Genomic DNA, 27,091 nt, shown 5'->3' on the forward strand with positions numbered 1-27,091 from the left:
TCTGTTGTCCAAAGCCCCTGGCTTGCCAAACACCATGCAGTAAACAATGACCTTTTGTTGAAAAAGGTCCTTGAACAAACAAACAAATCAAAACAAGACTTGTCTCGACGCAGCAACAGCACTGGTGCTAAATTCTGGAGAAAAACAGAGTTATTACAAGAGAAACTTGCTAAAATGACCTTTTGTGTGAATTAAAATGGCATGAAGACAATATGAGACTACCTTTAAAAAAACAAACGAAAAAAAACATGGTGTCACCTGAAACTTACGCAATTTAGTGATTCTGTATACCTGAAGCGACACCTGTTACTATGGTTTTCAACAACAGACTTTTTTGAGATACCAACATGTATTTCAGCCTATAGAGACGTCTATAGGCCAACATGTATAGATGGAGACGTTTTTTTTTTTTTTTAAGGTTTTGTTGGCTCTAGTAGTTCGACAGAAAATGAGAGATGGGAAAGACATGCGGCAAATGTCGCCAGGCCGGGAATCGAACCTGCGACCACCACCTCGAGGACTTAGGCCTCAATTCGTGGGTCGTGCTTTGCCCCCTGCGCGACCACAGCACCCCAATAGACGGAGACGTCAAATTCATTAGTATTGCAACTTTGCAACATTTTTTAGTGTAGTTCCAGTTCACCCTTTCATGCGAAGCGGTCACTACAGTGGACAGCTATCTAAAAGTAATTTTCTTGTGTGTCTTGTGGATTTTTATGTTATAAATGCATACGGACCACTAAAGTGGACACTAGTGCATCAGGCAATACACTGCCAACTACTGTCCATCCACTGCAAGTGCAAGAATTATTCTTTTGTTAAATCCAATATGGCAGACAGACGGACAGTATCAGACTAACTCAGAAATGTCCAGTCTTCCCCCCACTCCTCTCCTACTGTGGAAAACTCTTGCAAAAAGGTAATATATATTATGTGACATCAGCTCTGTCTGACCACGTTTAGCAAAATGATCTGTGAAACGTTGCCTTTCCAATTGAGTTCTATTGAAAATGCAACTCCAGTCCTCAAGGGGGAGTGTCCTGAGGTTTTTAGATGTGCCACAGGTACAAAACACTGGAATGAAATGTCTTAATTGCCTCCTCCTTGTGTAGATCAGTTCTCCAGAGCCTTGCTAATGTCCTAATTATTCTATTCAGGTGTGGTGCAGCAGAGGCACATCTAAACGTTGCAGGGCACCGGCCCTCCAGGACTGGAGTTTGACACCCCTGTTTTAGATGGAGCTTTTTTTTTTTTTTTTTTTGCAGAAAACAACTAAAAATCCAGCTGTTACTTGAATTTAGCTGCCCACTCCTACAGACTCTTTCGAGTCCTCTTTGGCTTTTTGAACTGAATGAATCATGACTTTGTAAGTTCTGTCCTCCTGCTGAGAAACTGCAAGATCCCACTTATGACCCTTTGTTCCTGAGTTTATTTTCACTTAGCTGCAATGTTTCTTTTACGGCGCGTCTGAATGTTTTGTGCTCTCTTGTCTCTCTTCCAAAGATATCTTATCTTCATAAAGGAGCCTTGTTTCAATAAAGGCTAAATAAATATTTTTTGATGAACTGCTCCAAAAAACCCTCAAACGTGTTCGTCTAAAATGTGATTTAAGTGGAACATGTTAGAACGAGGCGCAGAATGCCAAATCCTAAACTGATTGGCGAGATAAATTTGATCTTTGCTCAAGCTGTCGCAGTGTGCTTATGTTCAATGGGGAATGAGAAAACAAACTCTTAATAGTTTTAACATCCTTCTCCTGCAGTCACAGGAGGTGTGATCCAAAATCATATCAGTCTAATCTACAGATGGAATATCGATCAAATTATATGTTTTAGTGTTCTGGTGTTTTGGTCCAGTACAGATCAGGGAATCTGCAAAACTGTAGGAAATCTGATTTTTTTTATTTCTTTTGCTTTGATAAATGAACTTTTTAAAGTCAGAGTGACCTTACACCTTCCCACCTAACTATGCCCAGTGCCGAGGCCTGCCTATCACGGTTAAGCTTTCTTCCCCAAGCCAATAAAAGTGTTGTGTTTTTATTCAGCAACTATAAGTCTGGCATCCAATTCGCTGGTCCAGGCAGCGATGCCATCCAGCAGTGTTTTCTGATTGGAGCAGAAAGTAGCTGGCAAATCCAGAATAGGAAGAGCTTCAAATATTGAGAATTCCCCTGGTCTTGCAAACTGAAGTGATCTAATCTGTTTTGTAGAAAAGCAGTCTAGTATGCTCATTAATAAGTAACTGCAGGGATGTATGTTACATAACTTCTTTCTGTATATGCTGACTTGGAGATGAGGAAAAGTGGGCGGTGCTGTAATGTGCTCATTTGATTCAAATGTCTTTCATTTGATGACAGCATAAACCTGAGCAAAAAGCAACAAAAGAAAAAAATAAACCCATCAGAGTGGGATTCCTGAAAAGATTACCAAGGCTATACAAAATGATGGTGCATTAGGGTAGGAGTAAGTTGATTTGGAGCAGATAAACTTGGATGTTTTGGGACCAGAAACAAAATTACAAATTAGCTGTGAGTTGGGCTTAATAATGGCAAAAAGTACAAAGGCAAAAATGTATGCCATACTTTTTAAAATCTTTAATTGTACAAAATTTGGAAAGCTATACATCATTCTCCTTCGACTCTAAATATACGGTACTTAACAGTTTGCATTCAGCTTCAACAAAAATAAAATGTAAATGAAATTGTATTTCACACCTTGTTCCTTTGTTATTGTGAAATCTAAATAATGACCCCAATCTAAGTATGTTGATACAGATTGCCTTATTTTCTCGTCTTTAATAGCTTTACATGCTTAACTTTATGTCGTACTTTTGCATTAAATTCAAAACAAACTCCAATTTGAGGCAATAACAGTGTAACCCAGCTTAGACCTCAAACTTATTTTTAAAAAAAGAAGCAACAAACAACATAAAAACCCATTAAATTACTTACGTATAAATATGGAAGCCAGTTTCCGCCACTCTGTTAAAAAAAATAAAAATAAAATATCTCATTATAATGAGATAGTATCTCAAAACAATGAGATAATATCTCATTATAATGAGATTTTTTTTTATATTTTTATTTTTTAACAGAGTGGCGGAAACGGGCTTCCATATATATAATAAAACATAAAGTAAAGTATTAATTAACGCGAATATTTTCTAACTAGCGGCATCCAAAGAGTTTGACAAACAACCCCCCCCCCCCCCCCCCAAAAAAAACACAGAAAAACTCGCGTGTCTTGACACGGCAGTGTTCGGGTGACACCCGGGTGTTTTGCTCGGCAACATCCGCACAGAGATGGCAGTAGAGCCGTAGCTGACTGCGGGGCCTGTGCGGTGACCAGCAGCCCTGACGGTACCGAACCACGGACTGTAGGGGAGGAGCGCAGCGCCGAAACAAGGTAAAAACACCGCGTACTTTATGCTGCCGAGGCGCTCCGAGAGACTTTTAGACTCTGCTAGACCTGTTTTGGGGGAAATCTGTTCACCCTGGCTGCTGCTGGAGAACCGCTAACTTGGCTAAGTTTGTAACGTTAGCTTGCTAATAGCCTCGTCCGTAGGAAATATTATCTCTAAAACAAAACCAAAAAAAAAATCAACAAATGCGCTAAATTATCACCTCAACTACTTGTCAGGACATGCTCACAGCTAAAAACGATAATTGCCTGCGAACGACGTAGTTCTAGAAACCAAATGGCCACAAAATAAGATATTTTATGTGCAGCTTAGCTTAGTAGCTAGCTTAACGAGCGCTAGCTACCAGACTTTAGCTTTCGCTGCAGATTACTTTCAGTACATTTTGCTTTAAAATGTTCGCATAGTGCCGGACATATTGCTGAGATGCGCCATAAGGCAGGGGGTACACTTTGGCTGAGAAACGGTGGGTTAAGACCGGGAAGGTTCAGAGTCTCTGTCTGTGGATCACCGTGAAAAACATGTTTGGTGGACGTGCAAAGTTGGTCAATGTTTGTTGACCAGATAACTGTTTAGTGCCGTAGTAAGTTATTTTATATCCACGCAGAGCTTACGCTCTGTCGTTTAAGAATATGATTAGTCTACGTTTTGACCTTTTGTGTTTGTTAATCTTCACCCATATCTGTATTTTGTCAACCTCTAAAGTTGTGAAGATTTGTTCGTGATTTGTGTGTACGTTCAGATCCCCATTACCTGAGGCAGGTAAGCACTTGCCTCACCAGCAGCTTTTTAATTACACGCTGACAAACACTTTGCTTTGGAGCCCATCTTTAGTGAACACAGACAGAAATAATTATCTCCATCAAATGCACTGCTTAAAGGGGTTTTTTGGCTACTGATTTCCGGTCACTTCCTGAAAATCTCTGACCCACTAATAATTTTTATTTTTTGCCGATTTGGATATTATATAGCTATAAATGCCAATAAAATACTATTTTTTTCTGCATTTGGGTTAAATTAAAAACTCAATACTTAATGAGCCTAAGTTACAGAGCTGTAAGAAATAAAATCCGACTTAAAAAAAGTTGCATAAATCTCCGTCACCAGTTTGTATTACATTTTATAGCTTAAAATTCTTTTCTTTTCTTTTTTTAATCACAAGATATTCAATGTTTTTTTTTTTTTCTGAGATCATTTTAAAATAAACAACAGCTTTGTCCAAGAGGAGAAAGCTCTGATTTACTATCATGTAAATCAGAGCGTTGTAAATTATTTATCCATTTATTGTAATCATAAAGGAGCCTTAAGCAGCCATTCTTTGGGAAATCAATTAATTATTTACATTGGGAGCAAAAGAAATGTCGCGTGTGCGAGAACCGCTGTGTTACACAGCTCTGCAGTTAACCAGGATTTCTCAGCTATTTCAAAACAACAACACGGTAACCGAGTTGGCATTTTATGCTGCTTTTAGCATTTTTTCTTTTATTACCACAGTTGGCAGTAATAGCAGTGGTCCCTTAATCCTGCAAAGGCTTTGAACAAATCGGGCTCTGTGTAGCAATAAAACACCCCAACTTTCAGTGCAAAGTGTTGAGTTTCCTGTTTTCTTCTGTTGTGGCATCCTGAAGTAACTTCAACCATGGCTCTGTGGAAAATGCAGTTTCCTTTCTAGAAGCCTGAAACAACTACGGTGTCTAGCTTCGTTTCTAAACGCCTCGCTCACACTATAATTAGCCGAGTTGACTTTGAGAGTGTTTCTGTGACCTGGCAACGATCGTGTGCGTTTTGTTGGATATAAATCAGATTAATTTCTGACTTATTAACCTAACCATTATCTTTTGTTCTCCCTTTTGTGGGAGGAGGTATCTCTAGTTATTACCACCAAATATTCCGACTATTTATTTCGTCTGTAGGTTCTTTGAAATTTGTGCTCATGCCACTAAACACAGACATCAAATAATTGGTTTTATGTGTTTGTTGCCTTAGGCTCAGCTGGGTATTTGTCATTTTGTTGGGCAGGTTTTTCTGCCTGAGAAATGGGAATGGTTTTTGGATGCTAATGCTGTCGTCTACAGCATCCTGCGCTGTTGTGTTTTAGGATTTTGGATCCCTAATTTGACCTGGATGTGTTGATGGAACGTTGAAGGAACCGCTCCCAGACGGATTGTCTTTTGAGGAGAAACTGGAGCGTTCCTGTTTGCGTAGTCTCTTCTTATGAAAATAAATCTTTAAGGCAAACAGGATTGGAGAAACGTATTCACATAAAAATAAAGGATAAGTGCAAACCTCCAACTTTATCTATTTCTACTTTTTTTTTTTTTTTTTTTTTTTTTTACATAAAAAATGTTGCTTGTGACTGATAAAGAATACACTTTAGCTAAATTTTCAGTCCCTTCATTTTTTTTGCAATTCCTCTATTGTAGAGTTTCATTCAAAATAAACAGATAACTTTTTTGTGGTAATGCATAATTATGTGCTTATTGGAAATTTTGGTCAAAAATAGTCAAAAACTTTTCGAATTTAAAGCTGCATATAAAAATATATATATTTTCCTTATTTATTAAAACCGTCATGTTGTGACAGTATAAGATGAGACGGATAATCTGTGAAAAAATGGATCTCCTCCACCTTCTCCCTGAGCTAGGATTACCATCTGCAGAAATGCTCCGCTCCCGATCTAAAACAACCAATCAGAGCCAGGAGGAAGGTCTTAACTCTGTCAACCAAGCTTGTGTTATCCAGACCGACTCTTTGTGGTTTTGTTGTTGGACTCCATGCATTTCTGCGCCTCCAGGCCTCCACTACCGCCCTGTCCAGACTGCGCCTTCCAAAAGGTCAGCAGGTTTCTTTGCCCGTTGCTGAGCTGGACGCCTAAAGTGTCTTTATCCCAAACACAGTGCATGATGTTGTCCATTTACAGACTTTTATTTTTGGGATAATATTTAACCGCAGTGCTTGTTTGTTTTTTTTAAGCTTCTGATTTTATGCCCGACTCCTGCTTTAGATAAACCAGAGTCCATGCAGCAGAAAATATAAAGGGCATTATGCTCGAGCGGTGCGGTGCGGTGCCCGGCCCGGCGCTCTGTTTTGTAAGCAAATCCACCTGCACACCACTGCAGTGAGGAAAACGGGTTAGGAAAAATCCACTGACCGACTCAAACCGTCTTCTTCTTCTTTTACCTCGTTCATGTCCAACATGCAGCCGTAAGGTGGAGGACGGGAAGCAGAGGAATATGAAATATTGAACTCAAATTTGCGTCATTTGTGAGAAGGGAAGTGTCTTGCCAAACTATTTGCAGCCCTTGAATTGTTTTTTTTTTCTCTCCACATTTTATCATGTTACAACAAACACCATGTAATTTATTTTGATCTTAGACAGCATGCCAACACAAAATACTGCGTCATTGTTAGTAGTAAATATTTAAGCTTAACTTTTCTCCATTTTGTCTTTTTTAAAACAAACTTCAACAATTTCGACAAACACTACACAGTTCCTGTCTAAGTGGAACACAAAGGATTTAGTTTAAAGTATGGATAGTGATCTGAAAAGTGTGGCATACTTTAGTTTTCAGCCTGTCCAGTCTCAAATCTATCACAGCTTAAAATACATGATGTCACCACCATTTAATTTCCTTTTCTCTGTTTCAAACTTCCTCCCAACTTTCATTCTGACGTGTGTGGTGCACTCCTTACTTTTTTTTTATTTATGCCGCTGTAATAATGCAGCAGTCATCCAGCAAGGTTATGTGAGGACATGGCTGTGTTTATCTCTTTCTGTGCGACTCCTTTCAGAGAGTTGGCCTTTGGGAAGAATATCATCGGTAATAAATTACGCTCAGCCGATCTCCTGAAAGCAATATTTTCTCTGCTCGTTGTTCTCATGTCCAGCGTACAGCTCAGGAACGACAGACATGGAAAGAACAAACTTTATTTTTTGCTTTTCAAAAAGGTTTTTTTCATTTGCGGCTCGAAGCGCAAACGAAAGGCCAAAAAAGGCGAAATATATTTGTTTCTTTTGGCACCAACATGTGACCCTTCTGGTTGAAGACCAATGCAGAGAGACAATGGCTGACTGAAGCAGACATGCCTCACACGCAAACCCTTTTAGCTCAGAGATTTTGGCGTTACCTTCTTCTCACGGCGGCATGATATTGTAGTCGGCTACAGGGCCGGATTTACAAGGATGTGGGGCCCTGGGCTGGAAACCGTGTTGGTGCCCAGTTCACTCAGGAAAAATTCTTTCACTAGTGCAAATTACTGACCATTAATAGGTTGAACTTTAAACCCCTTCAGACACATGGAGGCCCATTATTTTCCAACCTTGGTTTCAGAAAGGCATCTAGTTTTACCCACAATTCATGCTGCCCTCACATTTAAAGTACCTATAAAAACTAATCGCATATCAACAATTTTTTTTTTTTTGCCAAAAAATGAACAAAGACGACCCGTTTTATGTCGATGTTGAAACTGATTTCTTCAAAATAACAATTAAATACAATTATCTTGACAAATAATAAATGAATTCATAACTATTCACCCCCTTTGAATTAAATGACCTAATTCAGAAAAAAGTTTTTACTTTGAATTTAAAGGGGATTCGTGTCAAAAAAGAGAGAAAAAAGGGCAAATTTTCTTGATTTGTTAAAGCAATAAGAGGGACAAAACATCCAAGGTGGGTGTGTGTTCCCTCTACAAAACCAGAACAGTCACTTTGAACTTCCTTACCTTTTTTTATTTTCGAGCGAGATGCCAGGGTGTTTGTGTTCCTCCGGGCTCTTGTTCTTGTTTTTACAAGGTGACGAAGTTTCTTGGCAGGTATGCGGAGGCGAGCAGAAGAATAACCAGGCCATGCTTGTTCTGCCAGAGTGCAGCTGGATTTCTGAGTCTGGGATTTTGTTTGTCTTCTCATGAAAACTACCGCACCGAATCAGTCGGAAGCCAGGCGAAATTCCTAATCGTACCTGGAGTATTTTCTGCTTTCCATGCTGGATATGTAGAAATCCAACAACTTGTGATGGCGTTCGCGTCCCATCACTTCCTGTTTCCATGGTCTGTGTTTGACCCGCACAATCAAATATCGGCAAATCTTGCTTTTATTTACCTGATGTCTTTTGCTAATTCCGATTGTGCCGAATTGTGGAATCAAAAAGGTCTTTATTAAAGTTTTAAGTGTTTGCACTCTTTTATTTATCGTCTTGTTTCGCTTTTTCAGTTCAAATCTACAGGATTAATGTGACATTAAGTGCAGAAAAAAACTTAGGTTATTTAATGCTCCAATATTTTTTATGTTGCAACGTTCTGGCGTTTTAATAGGGACGCGTATACTTTTAAGAGAGACAGTTTGTTCCTTACCCTTATCTGAGTAAGCAAAGAAATATTTATAAAAATACCTGCTGTTGGTTGATGAGTCTTAGAGACCAAAAAGGAGGTTGTTTTGATGCATTTAGCGCATTTTTTCCCCCTTTTTAAAAAGTTTTTTGCTTCTCTGATCTGTTGTGATCTTGGTTTCAGTGCCGCCATGGGACACGGAGTAGGCTGAACAGGAGGGCCTAGCAAAACACATCTGTTGTGAGTATCCATCGGTTTATTACTCCAATATTAAGGCCACAACAACATAATGCTCCTTTTTTTTTATGATAATCTTTTGAACGCTGCTAAAGATCAGTTTGAACTTTGACTAAAAACAGGAACAAGTAGATCTGATCGTTATTAGCTTTGGAGCCTTCCTCCCGGGTCTTATTTGTGAATTCGTGTGGAGTTAGCGGTTGACATCTCCGTTGTGTTTTCCATTTGAAGGCTTTCCCACTGTGGTGAATGACATGGCCACGGCCTCATCGAGAGCAGAGACTAGCCATAACCACAGACGCACATCACAGCTCCATGCCATTGGTGAGTCAAAGTGTTCTCATCCAGAGGATCACCTTTTAGGTCTGAGTTTTTCAGTCATCTTTTCCTTCCCCCCCCCCCTCTAGTTTCATGTGCCAAACTCAAGAGGAAGAAGAGCGTTTTCGGGGCGGCCATTTACGTGGAGGTGACAGCAGAGGGAGAGACCCGCCGCACGGCAAAATCTCACAGCTCCTCCAACCCGAAATGGGACGAGAGGCTGACTCTGTAAGCGCCGTCCATTTACCCTTTCATGCCGCGATTGTGCAGCGTTTGAGCTCGTGTAAAAACGCCATTAGAGAGGCAGAAAGATCCTTCCTACTAAGCTCGGTTCGTGTCCCGTACTGAGCGTTGCACAATCAAAATCCTGCTTTTTCAAACAGTTTGTGGATTCCATGTAGCATTTGAGGAGGAAAACCCCCTCCGGTGGCTCATCTGATAATCATTTGAAAAAGCGAGGAAGCTGCCTGCAAGCACACAGACCTCTTTGTGTTTTCTCACAACTAGAGCTAGCAGCACAAACGCTGTGGTTTCTCTAGCAGCGGTTGGACTGAAAGCCAGAAACTAATCACTGCAGATGGTTTCACCCGGCTAGTTAGCACTGATAAGAGCGGCCGCCGCAGTGCTCCGAGTCTTGTGGATGTTTTTGCTCGCTCCTGTGGGTCCTTCTCGTGACTTTGAGGTTGTAATGCAAGATGTTTCCCTTTGGACCAGTATGCTGGGCTATTCAAACAATGGCCGCACTGTGTGCTGCTTGTTTTGTCCTTGTTTGAAACTCAACGAGGGGGCATCGTGCCAGATGTGGATCTTATCATTTCTAGGGGAGGGAAATGTGAAAATGGAAAAAAAATCAGTGTTTTTATTAATTTGTTAGATGTTAAACTTGCTGTCCTGAACTTCAGTCGGCTGAAGGAAAAGTCGTAAATGGCATCCTGATTAAAGTGTATGAACTGTTTATGTCAGTAACAGCAGAAGTGTGAAGGTTAACTCCAAAACGTCCTTTTTTTTTTAAACTTATTACATTTACCGTGTCCTTTTTTAAGCTCTTATCATTTAAGAAGTGCTGTATGTGTTTTTGATATATATATTTTTTTAGGACTGTAGCGCCACACACGCAGGTGGATTTCAAAGTATGGAGTCACCACACCCTGAAAGCAGACGCTCTGCTGGGCAAAGCTACGCTGGATCTCCTTCAGGCTTTGGAGCGGCATGACAGAAAATGTAAGATTATAAGATGTGTAGACGTAAAGCTTTAATCAGTTTTAGTGAAATAGCTCATATAAAAAAAGCTAAGTTTGATTATGCAATGATAAACATTACAAAATACTTAGAATGTATACTTATGCTTATTTTTTAATGAAAGAAATAATGGAACTAAATTATTAACGTTCCACCCAGATGTTTGGCTGTTATTGTCATTGCATCCAAAGTTTTACACTGACTGTATTTTTTAGCTCCAAAAAACTAGTAGTAATACACATAATAATAATAATAATAATAATAATAATAATAATAATAGGAATGTTATATTTATTTTGTAATTTCAGCATCATTTAGAAAAATCTTTAATTTCTATTTTAGATTAATGCAATATGTTTTTGTTTCACATGTTTGTAAATGCTGTGGTATTTTATCTCTCCTTTAGAAAATCTTAGATGCATCTTAAGTAAATGGCAATTTAGATTAAAGATGGAGAGTGGCAGTTTACTTCTTCAAAGGAACAGAGATGTGAATCGGGAGCGTCGATCAATCGGTGCAGCAATTTCCTCAATTTTGGATGACTGGCAATCCGCTCTTATCCACAGATGTTGCCAATTTTGCAACTGTGTTGCTATTTCCAGTCACGTTTCAGACTCACGTGAAATCAGTTATAGCACCTGATGGTGTAATTTATAAAAAAAACAAAGGAAAAACCATCTGTATCGACCAAAATCAGAATCGGCATGTCAGGCTTTTTAAAGAGTGCTGATCAGCCAGAAAAACTTCTGCCGGTTCATGAATGTATTTAATTGTGTTGTTTTCTTTATTTTCCTCTCTGACTGTGATTTTTCTCTCTCCCCACTGCCTTGTTTATGCTCCACAGTGGAGAATGTGAAGGAGGTGCTGAAGCTGAGTGTGGAACAGAAAGGGCTTTCTGTGCCTGTTGGCGAGCTGACTGTGTACCTTGATGGCCTGACTGTCACTGACCAGGAGGAATTGGCGCCACTGACCAATGGCAACGCAGCAAATGGCACCAGTGAGCTCACTATTTATTTATCTTAGCTGTGTGTGTGTGTGTGTGTGTAGTCCATCATCCACCTGCACTGCAAATCTGGTAGAAAAAAGTTCAGTTTGAAGCATATGTAGTTAAATATACTCAAGTTAATACACTTTTTAGTGGGAATGATCTGCCTTATAGTCTCTTCATCATAACATGCCCACGTTAACATTCATTTATTTTTAAATCTATTTTCCAGAAGTCCAGCAGAATGGTGATGCCATTCATGAAAACGGAGACTCCTCTTCCTCTTCTTCAAGGGCTGCAAACAGGTAAACTCATGAAGTCATCAATTTTATATTCCTGTACTTATGTCAATATCTTAAAAAATTAAATAAATGAAGGATTTTTGTTGTACTTGAACATTGTAAAGATCTGTTCAGCAAGTTAAAGGTTAAAGGGTATTAAGTATTTCCCAGGCACATATTGCCATTTTATGTGCCTGGTCAAGTCAAGTAACTTAAGTAAATATATATATATATATATATATATATATATATATAACGTGTGCTGGTAAAACATAAACCAGTCTATTGTAAGATTGTCTACAAAATGAATCCTTCCGCCTTTCTTTGAGATTTTATCTTCATCTTTCTATTGCCACATCTTTGCCTCGAACTGAACTCTGAATGTGATTTTTTTTTTTTTTCCCTTTTTAAACAAAGTGTACATTATACTTCTTTTTACCCTTGTAATGGGCTGCAACCACAGACGGGAATAGTTTGTGTCTTTGCATTGGTTGCCTTTACATGGTGCTTGAAGCAGAAGCCAAAAACACTGCAGTACACAAACTTGTCATAAAACCCAGAGAGTTATCGCTCAAAGAGACTTAAGGAGCAATAACAACTGTGACAATCTTTAAAGCAAAATCAACATAAAATAATGCTAATTAATGTTTATTTTCCCTTTAAAGCACCGTGAATGGAACAGACTTGGGTCAGAGGTCAGGCTCCTGCTCAGCCTCCAGCGGTGCAGATGGTCCGGTGCCTTCCAGCCCTGCTCTCGATCACACCACCGGTATGATCAACGGAGATCCAACCCCCAACTCCACCCCAGTGCACCAACCTCCAGACAGCAGCCCAGACACCAGAATGGGTGGGTTTACTTTCTCTCTCTCTCTCTCATGACAACAATATTTGACTTTACCGCCCTCTTTTTTTTTTTTTTTCTCGTAATAATCTGACTTTCTCTTTAATTTTTCTTTTTGCACGTACCTATTATGTTTCCAGGAAATGGATTGAGGGTTCTTTACGTTTGTGTTCTTCACGGTTCACGGGGTTGTAATGAAGTGTAAAGAAGAACAGTTGATTAATTTTCACTAAGTGAGGCCTGCAGTCTCTGCTGCTGTCAGCACCTTTGTCCGAACACCCAGGAGACGCATAAAGCAAAGCGGAGCAGAGTGCAGTATGCTGCAGAGCTGCTCTCAGCTGGGTATGATGAATGAAGGTTAGCTTCTTTTCAGCAGAATAAAAGCTACGTTTATCTTGTTTCTTCAAGGAAAAGAAACACACTTTTCTGATCGTCACTGTTAATCTGATCCCTGTTAAGTCCCGGTATGGTTTAATGCTCTTCTGGTGCATTAAATCTGTTGGTGTAAACTGCAATGCAGTGAAGAAATGCAACCTTGTTTCCCTTGTTTTTCAGAATTGTTTAAAAAAAAAGTGTAATCTCTTTCACACTTCCACATAAGCAGGACTTTCTTTTCATGATTGAATGTGATGCAGCATGGATTTTACCAAACAGATTAAGCAATATTACTCTTTTTTTTTTTTTTTAAATTAAACAACATTCAACTTAGTAAAGACACAACCTTTATCCAAAAAATATTATTCTTGATTAAAAGTTAATGCAGTGTTTTTGTTGCATAATAAGCAAAACATTCCTCTGGGACGGATGTAGAAGTGCTCTCTGGATTCATTCTGGAGATGGTCCAAAAGAGGGACACTGGTTACTGAGTTCTAGTTATGGTTTGTGTGAGTTATGATCTGAGACATAAATATTCCTGCAATTGTTTAGAAATAACATTTTTACCCTGTGTGGTACATTGAATGCTCAGTCACTCAGTTCAGTCCAGAATATCTTGATCTGAACCAAAAGACCTTCCTACGTATATCTAGTCTCTACTTCTGCTTCTCTCTTTGTGAAGTTGGGGCCAACATAGGATTAATGTTGCAGTGATTGTGTACTTTAGTGTAATGTCTCTTCCCCAACTCTTTCTATTGTGACAATGAATATTTCCTTTAAATATTTGGAAAGCAACAACATGTACAACTTCTGTCTAAATAGCAAAGGATGTAAAATGGGTAACACAACAACGTTAGTGTTCTGATTAAGCTTTATATAAGATACTGGCATATATTAACCGTTTAGCTATTATTATCTGCATGCAGCAGCATTAAGTACTTGACTGACACGTTTTGTTTGGAAGAAAACCGCAATTTTGTTTTGGCCTTTTGGCTCTGGCTAATTGCTGAACAGAACAGACTGTGCAGCTCGGCTCAGCAACAGGTCTCCCCTCGTGGTGCCTTCAAAGACTTAAATAAATCACGTTACCACACCTTCAAGGGACAGAATTATGTAAAATTGACAATGTTTTTCTTAGATTTACATCGTGTTACAATGTTATTCCCTCATCAAAAACATGTGCTTTGATTCTTTCATGCATGTTTGAGAAATCCTTTAATCTCCCATGGCAACCGTTCAGCTGTGCAAAATGCCTAATTGCACCTAGCTCCGCCTTCGAGGATGTAGCTCCTCCTTGGCAAAAATGTTAGAGGAGCGATGTTATGGTGACTTCCTGAAGGCGGGGTTTCAGAAAGAACAGGAGTTACTTAAAGAGACAGAAACCAATTTCAAAACACTGAATTACAAAGTCTAATTTCTTTTAAGTCGCACTTTGATATGTATAGCATTTTTATAACAACTGAAGATAACAAACTTGCTTAACTGTGTTATAAAATTCCACAATGTGCCTGGAAAGTAAGTAATAAATCATGCTGGTTTGAAGTAGTGAAATGGGAAGTTAAATGAAAAAGAGGCTAAGGGGATTGGTCAAAATTCATCTGAGTTTGAGTGACTGGTCAGAAAATAAGGAAATTCAGAAAACGTGAAGGTGATTGGTCAAATTTGCGGGAAAGTTGTGGTGATTGGTTAAAAAATTGCAATTCCGTGCAAAATTTGCCAATAATGATTGAATTTGCAGTAATAGTTGCAACTTCCTGGAGTGACTCGTTAACATGACATTTTTAAAAAATATTATCACATAAAAAGCTCTCTTGTTTAAAACTATATTTACGTTCTTTTTTTGTGCAACCCTTTTGTTGCTTTTTTTTTTATATTAAAGTGCAAAGTAAAAGGTCAGACTTGCTCCCTTTTTTTCTTTCTTAATTTTCTACAGTAAACGGGGAATCCTCTGAGACTGTTCCCAGGCAATCTTCTGCTTCCAGAAGGGAAACGCAGCCCTCTGCAGGTGAAACTGAGGAGAGCTCTCACGATGCTGCCCCGCCAAACGCTGAAACATCACCAGCCAGCACTTCCCGGCCCCCTCCGGCTCCCACACCTTCCTCCGCCTCGTCTCCTGCTGCTAAACCTGCCAACGGCGCCGCTTCCTCTTCCTCCTCCGCCGCCGCTGCTTCCACCACGTCAGCCTCTGCAACCCAGGGAGAACCCACCGTGACGACGTCCTCATCGTTGTCCTCCTCCCCAGCGCCGGGAGAAGCGGGGGCTTCAGGAGCAGGCAGCAGTAGCAGCTCAACAACAACAACAACTGATGGGGTGAAACCCAGACAACAGGTTTCTAATGCTCCAGCAGGAGATCCTCTACCACCAGGGTACAATCAAAACAAACAAAAAAGTGCTCAAACAGACTTGATAACCTTCCTGGTTCAAACTTTGTGTTGCTGGATGTGTTTCAGGTGGGAGCAGAGGAAAGATCCACATGGGAGAACTTACTATGTAGACCACAACACCAGAACTACTACTTGGGAAAGACCACAGCCGCTTCCTCCAGGGTGAGGGGCCGGCGCTTTACCTCAGACCTTTTCAGCCAAGACCGTCTTAACTTTGCAAGGGACGTCTGTTTTGGCGTTTTCAGTTTTAAAACAAATGTAAACAGAATTCTCTGTTCTTGACCAATGACTACAGTATTAGCGTCAACTAGATTCACCAGTTAGACTCCTACTTGCTGATTTCAGGGTGTCAGCACATCCTCTAAAAAGTCTTAAATTTCTCTAAAATTAAGTTCTTAAAATGTTTAAATTGATTGAAAACAAAGTTGGCTTTAAATACATTAATCACAGGTCTTAAGTGTTGTTGTGGCAGGACTACTTAATCTCAAATATTCTATGTAGTTTTTTAATTTAAATTTTTTCTCATAGGACTTCTCTGTTTGAGTCCCACTCAGACATCTTCTTTGTGTTCTGTGACTCAAGGCGGTTGAGGCTGCCGCTAACTAGCTGTTGATATATCCGTGCTAGCTAGCAAGGTTTTTTGCATCAATCAAAAAATAAACCTAAATTTATTGATGTTTTCTTCAGTGTTGACTCACTTCTGTTGCCAACCTGTACCCTGGTACATGCTTTCTTTTCTATTGTCTTCTGTACATTCATGTCATGACACAGGTCTTAAATTTTATTTGTAAAGGTCTTAAATTTGAGTTGCTGACACCTGCAGAACCTCTTTTCTTTGAGGTCCGAGCTGCTGCTTCCTCTTCTTTCAGATTCACTTTTCAAAGATAACAAAAAGCACTGATTTGTGCAAACTTTGTTGTGTTGTAACACTTTAATCTGACACATGCTGAGCATACAAGAAGAAAATATCCTTCAGTTCCTCGATTGAAATGAAAATAAATTGGTGATAATATTACTTCATCTCAACAAAAGTGCAACAGATCTATGAGATCTATGAAGAAGGTGGGAATTTTCAGTTTTCATTGATTTCCAAAAGAAGGAAAGAAAATCAGATTTTTCTTGGATTGATTTTAAGATCTTGTCGAGAATTATTGAGCATTATTAAGGAGAATCATTTATTTCAAAAGTGAATCCTTTATTCTCTAATTAGACACCATAAAATGAACGATGCACATGAAATCACGGCGCTACATATCATTCGGTCGCTTAGACTCGGGTTCCTCTGTTTCTGCAACTCAAGCCTCCTTTACTGTTTGTTGCCAGCTGGGAGCGCCGAGTGGACGATCGGGGTCGGATCTATTACGTGGACCACAACACCCGGACCACCACTTGGCAGCGGCCCACCATGGAATCGGTGCGCAACTTTGAGCAGTGGCAGAGCCAGCGCAGCCAGCTGCAGGGAGCTATGCATCAGTTTAACCAGAGATACCTCTACTCTGTAAGCAACCGCTCTGCACACCCCTTTCTGTCTTCCTGCTTATTCCTTTTTAGTCAGTTTTCTTCATTCTGTGCTGATGGTAAGACAAGTGCCTGTAAAGTTATAAATTTGATTGGCTGATTTGACTTTTTAAAATGTATTTATTTATTTTTTTAATGACCATCTCCTCCTCCTCATTGGCTCGTTCAGTAAGATGATTAACGGTTTCTTCCCCAATTGCTTTTTCTGTAAAAAAATTAATCAAATTTGTAGAAATAAAAATGTTTACAGAACAGATTTAATTAAAAACATTAACTTAGATCTTGATCTTGGTTTGCTCTTTTTAAGAGACACGAGTCATAAGCAATATTATGTCATTTTTTTTCTATTTTTGAAAAAAAAAAAAAAAACATTCCTAAAAGGATTTGGGTCTTTTTTTCTGTTTCTTGAATGGAGTTTAATGCATATTGCTCACTTTTAGGCATCTATGATGTCTGCTGAGAATGACCCTCTGGGCCCTCTACCTCCTGGTTGGGGTGAGTTCATCGTTGCTCTGCAGTATGATAAAGTTGTTAACTTTCCACTCCACTAAAATAAACGGAGACTGGAGACAGTAGCTGCATTTCCATCACAAATGTGCGCAAAATTTTGTCGCTATTACGCGATGTTTTGTATGTCGAAAAAAATACAATTTCGCAATTGCGTTGTTTCCATTAAATAAGAAATGCAATTAAAATTGCATATTAATAAGTGTGTTCATCGAGAAACACGCTGTGCCATCGTCCTCCTAACACTTCCTGCTGTCGTCTCTGTAGTCTCCGCCAGTGGAAGCATCCGGTTGATGCGACGCGTGTGATGCAGAAAAGTGTTTCCAGTGCAGTTTTGCGAAATGCACTAACTTTGATACAGCCAAAATAAAAAAAAAAACAACAAAACTCAAACGTTTTATTGAAAAACATGAGTTTTTTCAAAATTGGCGTGTTTCCGTTAAGCGAATATATTTTTGTGATTCCATTTGTGCAATTTATATGGTCAATGGAAATGCAGCATTTAACACTTGAGCTGCTTTTACTAGTGAGAACTGTTTGCTCTGACCGTCTCCTGTATAGTTCTGTACCAATCGGCATGTTTTGAATTGGATTATACATATTCTAATCTAATACAAGTTTAATGTTGTTATGTGTCATGACTACCTGTAGAGAGGCGTGTGGACTCCAATGACAGAGTTTACTTTGTGAACCACAATACCAAGACAACACAGTGGGAAGACCCTCGAACCCAAGGGTGAGTACAGAGCAAATGGATACCAGATGTGGATGGTGCATGCAGAGTTAGAAACCTGTCATAATGTGGTTTATGGAAAATAAAAGCTTTTCCATACGTCCTGTTATGATGTATAACATGTTTGTTTGGCTCGTCTGATCCGAAGCAGCCACCAAGTTTCATCCTGGTTTTTTTTTCTCTATTTATTAGTGTATTTTGTTTTGCTTAACTCATTAATTTTACAAGTTGATCTTACTAACTTACCACTTTGTGGTTTTATTGTTTTTATAGAGTTTTTATTCGCTTTAGTTGTGTAATGATGTCTTCGCAGCCCTTTGGCAACAAAGGTTGCTTTGTTTACGGTGCGGTCCTTGATGAAATAAACTTGAACTGAATATATATATATATATATTTGTTTTGCATGACTGTTTTCTAGCCACTGGCTAATTTGCAAACCCCACCCTTGGTTGGACCTTTTTTAAAAGTCAGCAAAATCAGAAATAAATATGAAGCATGCCTCTGTCTGTGTGTGTGTGTGTGTTCCTTTGCAGGCTACAGAATGAGGATCCTCTGCCTGAAGGATGGGAAATCCGGTACACGAGGGAAGGAGTTCGCTACTTTGTGGATCACAACACTCGGACGACCACTTTCAGCGACCCGCGCACCGGGAAGTCTTCTGTGTAAGGGAGATTCTCATTCATCATGATGCTCTGTGTGTGTGTGTGTGTGTGTGTTGTTTACCGAGTGGGTGTTCTCTATTAACTGTATGAAATCCTAGAACAAATCTTTTTCTGAAGTGAGACACTTTTCTAGCATTCACCTTCTGAAACGTTTTTCTGCTCAGCACCAAAGGCCCACAGATTGCATACGAGCGCAGCTTCAGGTGGAAGCTCGCTCACTTCCGTTACCTGTGTCAGGTCTGCGTTTTCTTTTTGTTACGTCTCTGTTTGATGGCATCGTTTACTCTACGGTGCTCATGCTTTGATTTGTTCTTCAGTCTAACGCTCTGCCGAGCCACGTGAAAATCACCGTCTCCAGACAGACGCTGTTCGAAGACTCTTTTCAGCAAGTAAGAACTTCAGTCTGTTGTTTATAGTAGGAGTTTTCTCTTCTGTTAAATGTTCGTATTTGTACTGGGGATGGACGATATGGCTTAAAAATAAATTTATTTTTGCTCGCTTTCTTTTCTTAAGAAAATTGCAGAAAATATTTTTAAAAAGTAGCTTTTATTTCATCCAACCCTTCTCTGAGTTGTATGACTGAATATTAAGGCCGGACTTTGAGAATGTTTGTTTACTTAAGAGAATATATTTATAGTGGCAGAAAAAGACGCAATTCTTAAAATTACAAAAAAAACTGTTCTTTTAATGAGCAAAGTTTAAAGGTATAGGAACATGATGTGAGCAGCTCAGTGTGTGATTCTTACTTCGAAATAGACAAAGTTTCTTTCACCGTAGTTTCACAGATACAGATAACTTGATGTGTTAAAAGATTAACCTTTTCTTTTAAATATGATCGCTCAAACTTAGACTGAGGTATGGTCAAAGTAATTTTTTGTGTTGTAGCTCTCATAAACTGACGACTTTTCTGTTAATATTACGACTTTGTTCTAGTAACATTGTAATTTTATCCTCATAATTCAAAATAAAATAAAATCTTAGCCTGGCCCTAATATTATGTCGCAGAGTTGACCAGAATTCAATGTCCAAATAAGCAAAAGTTGTAAAACCCACTTGTAAAACAAGATGGCTGAACTATGGAAACCCAAAAAGTGCACTGGGGTGTGGGGGAATTCTGATTTTCCAAAAATGAAATCTTCAAAAACCAAAAAATGAATTAATAAAATTGATTTATCATCCAGCTAGTAAATGATGTGTTATTTGATCTTGCGCGTCTGTTCTGTACTCTTTCAGATCATGGCTCTGAAGCCATACGACCTACGGAGGAGGCTGTACGTCATCTTCAGAGGCGAGGAGGGTCTGGACTACGGTGGCTTAGCCAGGTAAGCAGAATGAGTTTAGAAACCGCTCCTCAACAGATTTCACCTTAAATCATTCACTGTTCTGCATTTGTTTTTCTCCTCCTCCACGCCTCTTAGGGAGTGGTTCTTCCTCTTGTCCCACGAGGTGCTGAACCCCATGTACTGCCTGTTTGAGTACGCAGGAAAGAGCAACTACTGTCTGCAGATCAACCCGGCGTCGGCCATCAACCCAGATCACCTCTCCTACTTCTGCTTCATTGGCCGCTTCATCGCGATGGCACGTCCGCTTAACAAACGCACCCCGACACGCCACCGCAACTGTTTTCAGTCGTTATGTTTCTGTGCTAAATAAAATGCCGACATTGTCCAAAATGAGCGGATGTATTTTTAGGGCCGGGTTAGCTTGCTAACTGCTAATCTCTCCCATTGTGTCTCTGCAGGCACTTTTCCACGGGAAGTTCATTGACACAGGCTTCTCTTTGCCGTTCTACAAACGAATGCTGAACAAGAAGCTCATCCTGAAGGACCTGGAGTCCATCGACCCGGAGTTCTACAACTCTCTCATCTGGATTAGGTGAGCTGTGTGTTCGCTCTGCAGCGCTCACTATCAGTAGTATTCATGTCCTCAGAGGTCACGGCTGCAGAGTTGACATGCATCAAGAAACTTTGAAAGGAAGTTTAAACAAAGTTTGCTTGTCCTGGCTTTGTTTTTTCTTCCTAAAAGTATGGATGTTTTTTTATTTTTTTTTGGAAGATCTTTAAATAAATAGCCAAAAGATTGTTTTCAAATCTAGAAAGAAAATGAGGGATATGAAACTTTACGTTCAAAGGTCTAAATCTGACTTGTGGATAAGATTGACAGTTTGGAAAAATCTAGAAATGAGCGAATATAATTGATTTAAATTTGCTTACAGCTTACAAGTGAATCAAAAAGCCACTTTTTGCTATTTTTATGCAACTTTTTGTTTTTTGCCAAGCAGCAAGACATAAGGAGCAGTCTGACTTTAGAAGAAATTAGGACTTTAGTTGGACCAATTTTAGTAACTTTATACACCTCAAAGTGTCTTAATTCAATATGTAAACTGAGCTCCAACTGCAACAATAGACTAACATTAAAACTACTGAGGTAGGGGTGTGTTGTGGTGGCGCAGGGGTTAAGCACAACCCACATATAGATTCCTTAGTCCTCGATGCGGCTGTCGCAGGTTCGATTCCCGGCCTGGCGACCTTTGCCGCATGTCTTCCCCCTTCTCTCATTACCCTCTTTCCTGTCAATTCACTGTCAAATAAAGGCCACTAGAGCCAATAAAATCTTTAAAAAGAAAACAAAAAAAAACTACTGAGGTAATGCCAAGAAATAAAGTGAACCGTCTGACTTCAATAAGCTGCCTAAAACTAGGCGACTGTAACTTTTTGTTATTCAGTTGTATTATTTCCCAAATGTGGTTTCTCATTTCATGTTTTTACAAAGAAAACAGATTACTTATCCTTTTTTTATGTCAAACCATGTGATTAATATCAATTTTAACAATTTCATAGGAAAATAGCCTAAATGTATCAGGATAGTAAGGTTTTTAAGTAAAACTTGTCAATGTTGTTGTAACTAATACTTTTGTCCCAACATTGTTGTTAAAGTTCCTATATTTCCTTGCATAAAACATTACCGTATAAATGAAAACAGAAGCGATCATGCCGTCGCATCTCCTCAGGGACAACAACATCGAGGAATGTGGGCTGGAGATGTACTTCTCCGTGGACATGGAGATCTTGGGGAAGATCTCGTCTCATGACCTGAAACCCGATGGCGCCAACATCCTGGTGACGGAGGAGAACAAGGAGGAGTACATCAGGTAGTTTTCTCAGAACAAAAATAAACCCAGGGGCGTCCAAAGTGCCTTTGGAATAATCTTATGTGGCCCCCGTCATATTTGTTGCTAAAAAACATTTTGTAGACCAAAGAAATCACAGAGTATTCAACCCAAAAGGTCAGAAAACTGCACACCTTTCTTTTACTAAGGAAAACATCTAAGACCTTTCTCAGTATCGACTAAATTATTTTCTACATTGCCTCTTTAAATCACAAAAACAAAAGATTCCCAATAAAATGATTTTGAATTTTGAATTTAAGAAAAATACCCCCTCTCCCCCAAATGCTTCCAGCTTGGAGATTTTGACCCACAGTGCAAAGGTTTGAACACCCCTGCTCTAACCTGTGAAATTGCTGTAGTCTAGACCAGTGTTGTTCAGTGTGTGGCCACCAGGCGGCGCTGTGGGGGCTTCAGCATGTGTCAGAAGTTGAGAAAAGTAAGAAAGAAAAGTCCATTTGTCATCATAACTTTTGTTTTCTGTTTTTCAATCATTAAAAAAAGGTTAAAAGTAATTAATTTAAATGTTGTTTCTGATGCTCATTCTCTGATTGGCTGCCAGTCAAATGAATCAAGCTCCTTTGCTCCACAAGCAAGTAAGTGAGAAATGGGAAAATGTTCAACAAGGAAAAACGCCATACGAACTGCGGGGTAATAATATAAAATAAAATAAAAAAAATTGAAGCAATTAATATAAAATGTTCCATACTTTCTTATGATCACGATAGGGGATTATGTTGATAAATTGTACTACCTTGTAATAAAGTCATATCATCTGATAATAAAATTTTGTCCCCCAGAACCCATAACCATCTAAAATTCAATGGTATGAGGCACCGTTTATGCTAAATGAATGTAATAATTATGAAATAGTGAATGAAAAACCTTCTAAAAGTTGATGTTTCTTTCCATATTTTGTAGCATTGTCTGTGGGTTTGCAAAGAGGCCTCCTGTCCAGAGGTTAATGCTCTTTGGGGGGGCCAGGGAAGAGTTTGGGAACGCTTGGTTTAGTCATTATGAAAAGTAAAACATACCTATGTCCTGCTTGTGTTTGCAGTCTGATGGCAGAGTGGAGGTTCTCCCGTGGGGTGGAAGGTCAAACCAAAGCTTTTCTGGACGGCTTCAACGAAGTGGTCCCGCTTCAGTGGCTGCAGTATTTCGATGAGAAGGAGCTGGAGGTGAGCAGCAGCGCTCCTCTGTTCAGAACCGGCTTGCTTTAATTCTAAAAACGTCTCAACTTTAGACTTCTCTGCGACAAAATGAATCACTGGCTTCCTGTTTTTTTCTACTCGACTGGTGTTCTGAGTCTGCTCATCTTTGCGTCCAGGTGATGCTGTGCGGCATGCAGGAGGTGGACCTGCAGGACTGGCAGAGAAACACCGTGTACCGCCACTACACCCGGAACAGCAAGCAGATCATCTGGTTCTGGCAGGTACTGTCGCTCTAGCGTTTGTTGTGTTCGCGTCCGACGTCAACGTAAGCTCCCTGCGAGAAGCGTCGGCCTGTAATGGTGTCCGCCGTCGATTTCCTCCCCTGCAGCTGGTGAAAGAAGTGGACAACGAAGTGCGTCTGCGGCTCATGCAGTTTGTGACGGGAACCTGCCGGCTTCCTCTGGGCGGCTTCGCTGAGCTGATGGGTCAGTGACGGAACTAGTACGACGCTGGGAGCGTTACGGTCCCCTTGATTGTCTCGCTTTGTGTTGCAGGAAGCAACGGGCCGCAGAAGTTCTGCATCGAGAAAGTGGGGAAGGACACATGGCTTCCCCGTAGTCACACATGGTCAGTACATTTCAGTTTAAAAACTTTTTAGCCCCATTTTTTACTGTCGATTATATGTGATAATATATTTATATATATATTTATTTTAAAAAAAAATTCAAACCCTCTCATGCTTGAAACAAATACATTTGTGAGCCTTTATGTTGTTGAACAGTGTTGACTCATAAGTTAAAAAAAAAAAGTATTACTATGTAAGAAGAGATTGGCACATTATTCCTGCACTAATGGGGCAATTATTTTAATGCCATAAATATAACAAAAAAATATTGGTTTTTAAAGAAGCAGTATTATGTAAAACTTTACATCATGTTATAATGTTATTCCCTCATCAAAAAGATACCCGGAGCGTTGCCTTGATTCTTTCATGGATGTTTGAGAAATCATTTAATCTCCCGTGGCAACCGTTCAGCTCCTTCAGACTAGCCATCATAAGAGCTACTTCTCAGTACAACGCTGGTAAAAACGTTATTAAAGGGTTAATAGAGGAGCCATGTTGTGATGACTTCCTGAAGGCAGAGTTTCAGAAAGAGCAGAACTTTCTTAAAGGGACATAGACCCAATTTCAAGGTGAGGTAAAATTTACGTCATGTTTGATATATGCAGCATTTTTATGCTGTAGAATGGCTGGAAAACACGTAATACAACCTCTTTAAAGCATAGTCGTGTGTTAGAATGGCCCAGTCAAAGTCTAAAGTCCTATTTAGAATCTGTGTGAAAAGTTGAAAAGAGGGTTTCACAGCTGCCCTTCATCCAATCTGGTGAAGCTTGGAGTTTTTTTAAAAAGATTTTTTTTTTTAAATCTTCTTTAGATGTACAAAAGCAAAAAATTTCCACCAAGAATTGAACTGAGTGGGATTTTTTTATTTGAAGGGGGGAAAAAAAGTCATTTGCTACTTTGTGTTGTATCAAATGAAATCCCCATTAGACTGATTGAAAAGATACAAAATGTGACGACGGTGACATTAGTACCGATGCCTTGAGAAGGTTGTAATAATTCTCTACTGACTTCCTCCTCCTAATGTCTGTGTTCCAGTTTTAACCGCCTGGACTTGCCTCCCTATAAAAGCTACGAACAGCTGAAGGAGAAGCTGCTCTTCGCCATCGAGGAAACCGAAGGATTTGGCCAAGAATAGAGGGACAAAGTCCTCTGGTGTTGTCCCCTCTGCTAGCCCCCCTCTCTGCTGTTCAATCAGCCAAGAAAAACAAACCAACAACAACAACAAAAAATTGCACAAAATAACCACCAATGTATATAAGCTATTTTGTCATTTAAAACCAAATCCTAATTTGCAGCATCGTTTTTTGCCGCATTCCTGTTCCCAGTCCTTATATAATATATAACGCCCTCTTTCCCCTCCATGAAAATATGCAAAACATTTCATCCATCTGCTTTTCTGTTTTAAAAACAGAAATCATGGATTTTTTCTTTTTTTAATTTTCTTTTTAGATGTCCACCCCAAGTGGCTGACTGGCTTTAAAAAAAAAAGAAACTAGACAGACAGTGCTTTTGAGAGGGTTTTCTAGTTTAGGCTCAACCTTCTTTTAAAGCTCTAGTTCTATAGAGCTGTTAAAAGGCAAAAAGTTAGTTGTATTTGGCGTTCAGTGCCTGAAATCCAGTTTTGTTTTTCCTTGTGGGACACAGATAGTCGTTTTAGAAAATCCTGCGTGCTTGCATGCTGCCTACGAACATTAGAAGACCGCCGCGAGCGTGTGCACGCAGACTTTTTATTTTTCCGGCATGAATCAACCCATCCTCGACAAAAATCAGCGATGGATCCATCTCTGCTGGGGAAAAAAAAAAAAGGAATCTTAATTGTGTCTTTAAATCGATGAGAACTCATGGGACGATATTAGATATTTTAAAAATTTCATTGAAAACAAGCCATTACTATGTATGCGTGAGAGTGTGTGTGTGTGTGTGTGTGTGGGTGACGACAGTAGTGCCGGTTTATGCCAGAAACGTTCCAGGCTGTATCAAGACTGCGGCCTGTTTTGCACACTGTGACGTAACGAGAGAAAGGCGTCGGCACGGCGATCTACGGGGACGACTCTTTAATTATCTGCAGTTTCCATTTGCAACTCAGAAAATGGACACACACACAAAAAAAAAGAAGATACAGCGGCGCTATTTTGTGTGATTTGCAGATCTTGGAGTTGGACTGTAGGTCCCGTCCTTCTGAAGCCACTGTGTTTGATGCAGCACTACGTTTTGATTAATCGTACCTCATTTTAGCAGGAGCGCATCGTCTTCAACCCTTTAGCAGACGGTGCTCGGAGAAAAATAAGGCTCCGATATCGTTAGCCGTTGTTTTCACGTAAAGTCAAAGGTGATGGTGTTTTAAAAAAAAAAACAACAACAACAAAATGAAATGTGTTACTTAGACAAGCAGGCAGAACAGAGGGGGGGGGAGATACTGCTGTTTGACCTCTCAACCCAGCTACTTCATCCATGATGCTCACGTTGTGAGCTGAGAAAGCCTTATTTGCATCATGTAGAGACTCAAAAACCTGCACAGCCTAGGTTTCCTTCAGTTTTTAAAGGGACAGTGCTCCTTTCCCCCCCCCTCTCACAGACATCACATCAAACTCTGCTCTTACAGATGATTTCAGTTAGAAGTCTAAAAAAGAAAAAGCGAAATTCAGGCATTAGATCACTGCGAAGCGCCTCAAGCTTCTGTCCTGGATTAGCTTGTGATCCGTTATCAGTCATGTAAATAACATGTATTCAACTGATTGGGGGGGGGGGGGCGGAGAGCCGCAGGAGGCCATTTTATACAGAGATCCATCAAACTGTGCTTCCTTTTCAACAGAAACCTGTAATCCAAATCAGTTGTTGCGTGTTCCGATTGCATAAAGACGACAGTGAAATGAAATACTTCAATATTATAATCGACCGCGCAGAGCTACCGCTCCACCGATGGGGAGTCTGTGATGCCTTTTGTTCTTATCAGAATAGCGTTTGAGGGGGGGGGGGTCGTTTCAGGTCGCATTGGCTGCGGCCGGTCGTTCTGGTCCGGGTTTCGGACCGTAGCTCCAGTCAGGCCCCAAGTTCAGGGGTCGGGGGAAGGCAGGGGGTCGGCTTGACCGCCTGAAACGCTTCCGCTCTGTAACATATCACGTGTAGATACACACTGTAAAACACCAACCACACTGTACAGAATGCCCCCTCTACAGGAGACCATGTGTATAGAAGATTCATTTCTAATCTGATTTTCACCCATTTTAAATGGAGGGAGATGGATTTATGAGATACGAATAAATAAGTGAATAAACCATCACTGGCTTGGCTTTTGTGGGGTGGAGGGACGGTGGCGCAGCACAA

At 39.9% G+C, this 27,091-nt stretch overlaps 1 protein-coding gene across 1 annotated transcript; it reads left to right on the plus strand.

Annotated features, from left to right (window-relative positions):
- Window positions 1-3,255: 3,255 nt before the first annotated feature.
- Window positions 3,256-27,047, plus strand: wwp1 (WW domain containing E3 ubiquitin protein ligase 1). The gene is made up of 25 exons (XM_005808364.3): window positions 3,256-3,404; window positions 8,929-8,985; window positions 9,214-9,306; window positions 9,390-9,528; window positions 10,397-10,521; window positions 11,384-11,536; window positions 11,757-11,829; window positions 12,471-12,652; window positions 14,955-15,387; window positions 15,472-15,567; window positions 16,729-16,903; window positions 17,364-17,418; window positions 18,082-18,166; window positions 18,697-18,825; window positions 18,990-19,062; window positions 19,143-19,214; window positions 20,059-20,147; window positions 20,244-20,403; window positions 20,567-20,700; window positions 21,836-21,976; window positions 23,049-23,169; window positions 23,319-23,423; window positions 23,531-23,627; window positions 23,697-23,769; window positions 24,803-27,047. The coding sequence occupies exons 3-25, from the start codon at window positions 9,237-9,239 to the stop codon at window positions 24,900-24,902; spliced, it is 2,880 nt and encodes a 959-aa protein (XP_005808421.1). The 5' UTR covers window positions 3,256-3,404; window positions 8,929-8,985; window positions 9,214-9,236; the 3' UTR covers window positions 24,903-27,047.
- The last annotated feature ends 44 nt before the right edge of the window (window positions 27,048-27,091 follow it).

The sequence above is a fragment of the Xiphophorus maculatus genome, chromosome 21, assembly GCF_002775205.1.
Source record: "Xiphophorus maculatus strain JP 163 A chromosome 21, X_maculatus-5.0-male, whole genome shotgun sequence".
NCBI classification, from domain to species: domain Eukaryota; kingdom Metazoa; phylum Chordata; class Actinopteri; order Cyprinodontiformes; family Poeciliidae; genus Xiphophorus; species Xiphophorus maculatus.

What these genes read in the sequence shown, in the direction of transcription:
- wwp1 (XM_005808364.3), top strand. Translation starts at nt 9,237, where the DNA reads ATGGCCACGGCCTCATCGAGAGCAGAGACTAGCCATAACCACAGACGC. An exon ending in CAGCCCAGACACCAGAATGG is followed by an intron (nt 12,653 to 14,954) that starts GTGGGTTTACTT and finishes AATTTTCTACAG; the next exon opens with TAAACGGGGAATCCTCTGAG. An exon ending in CCCTCTACCTCCTGGTTGGG is followed by an intron (nt 17,419 to 18,081) that starts GTGAGTTCATCG and finishes GACTACCTGTAG; the next exon opens with AGAGGCGTGTGGACTCCAAT.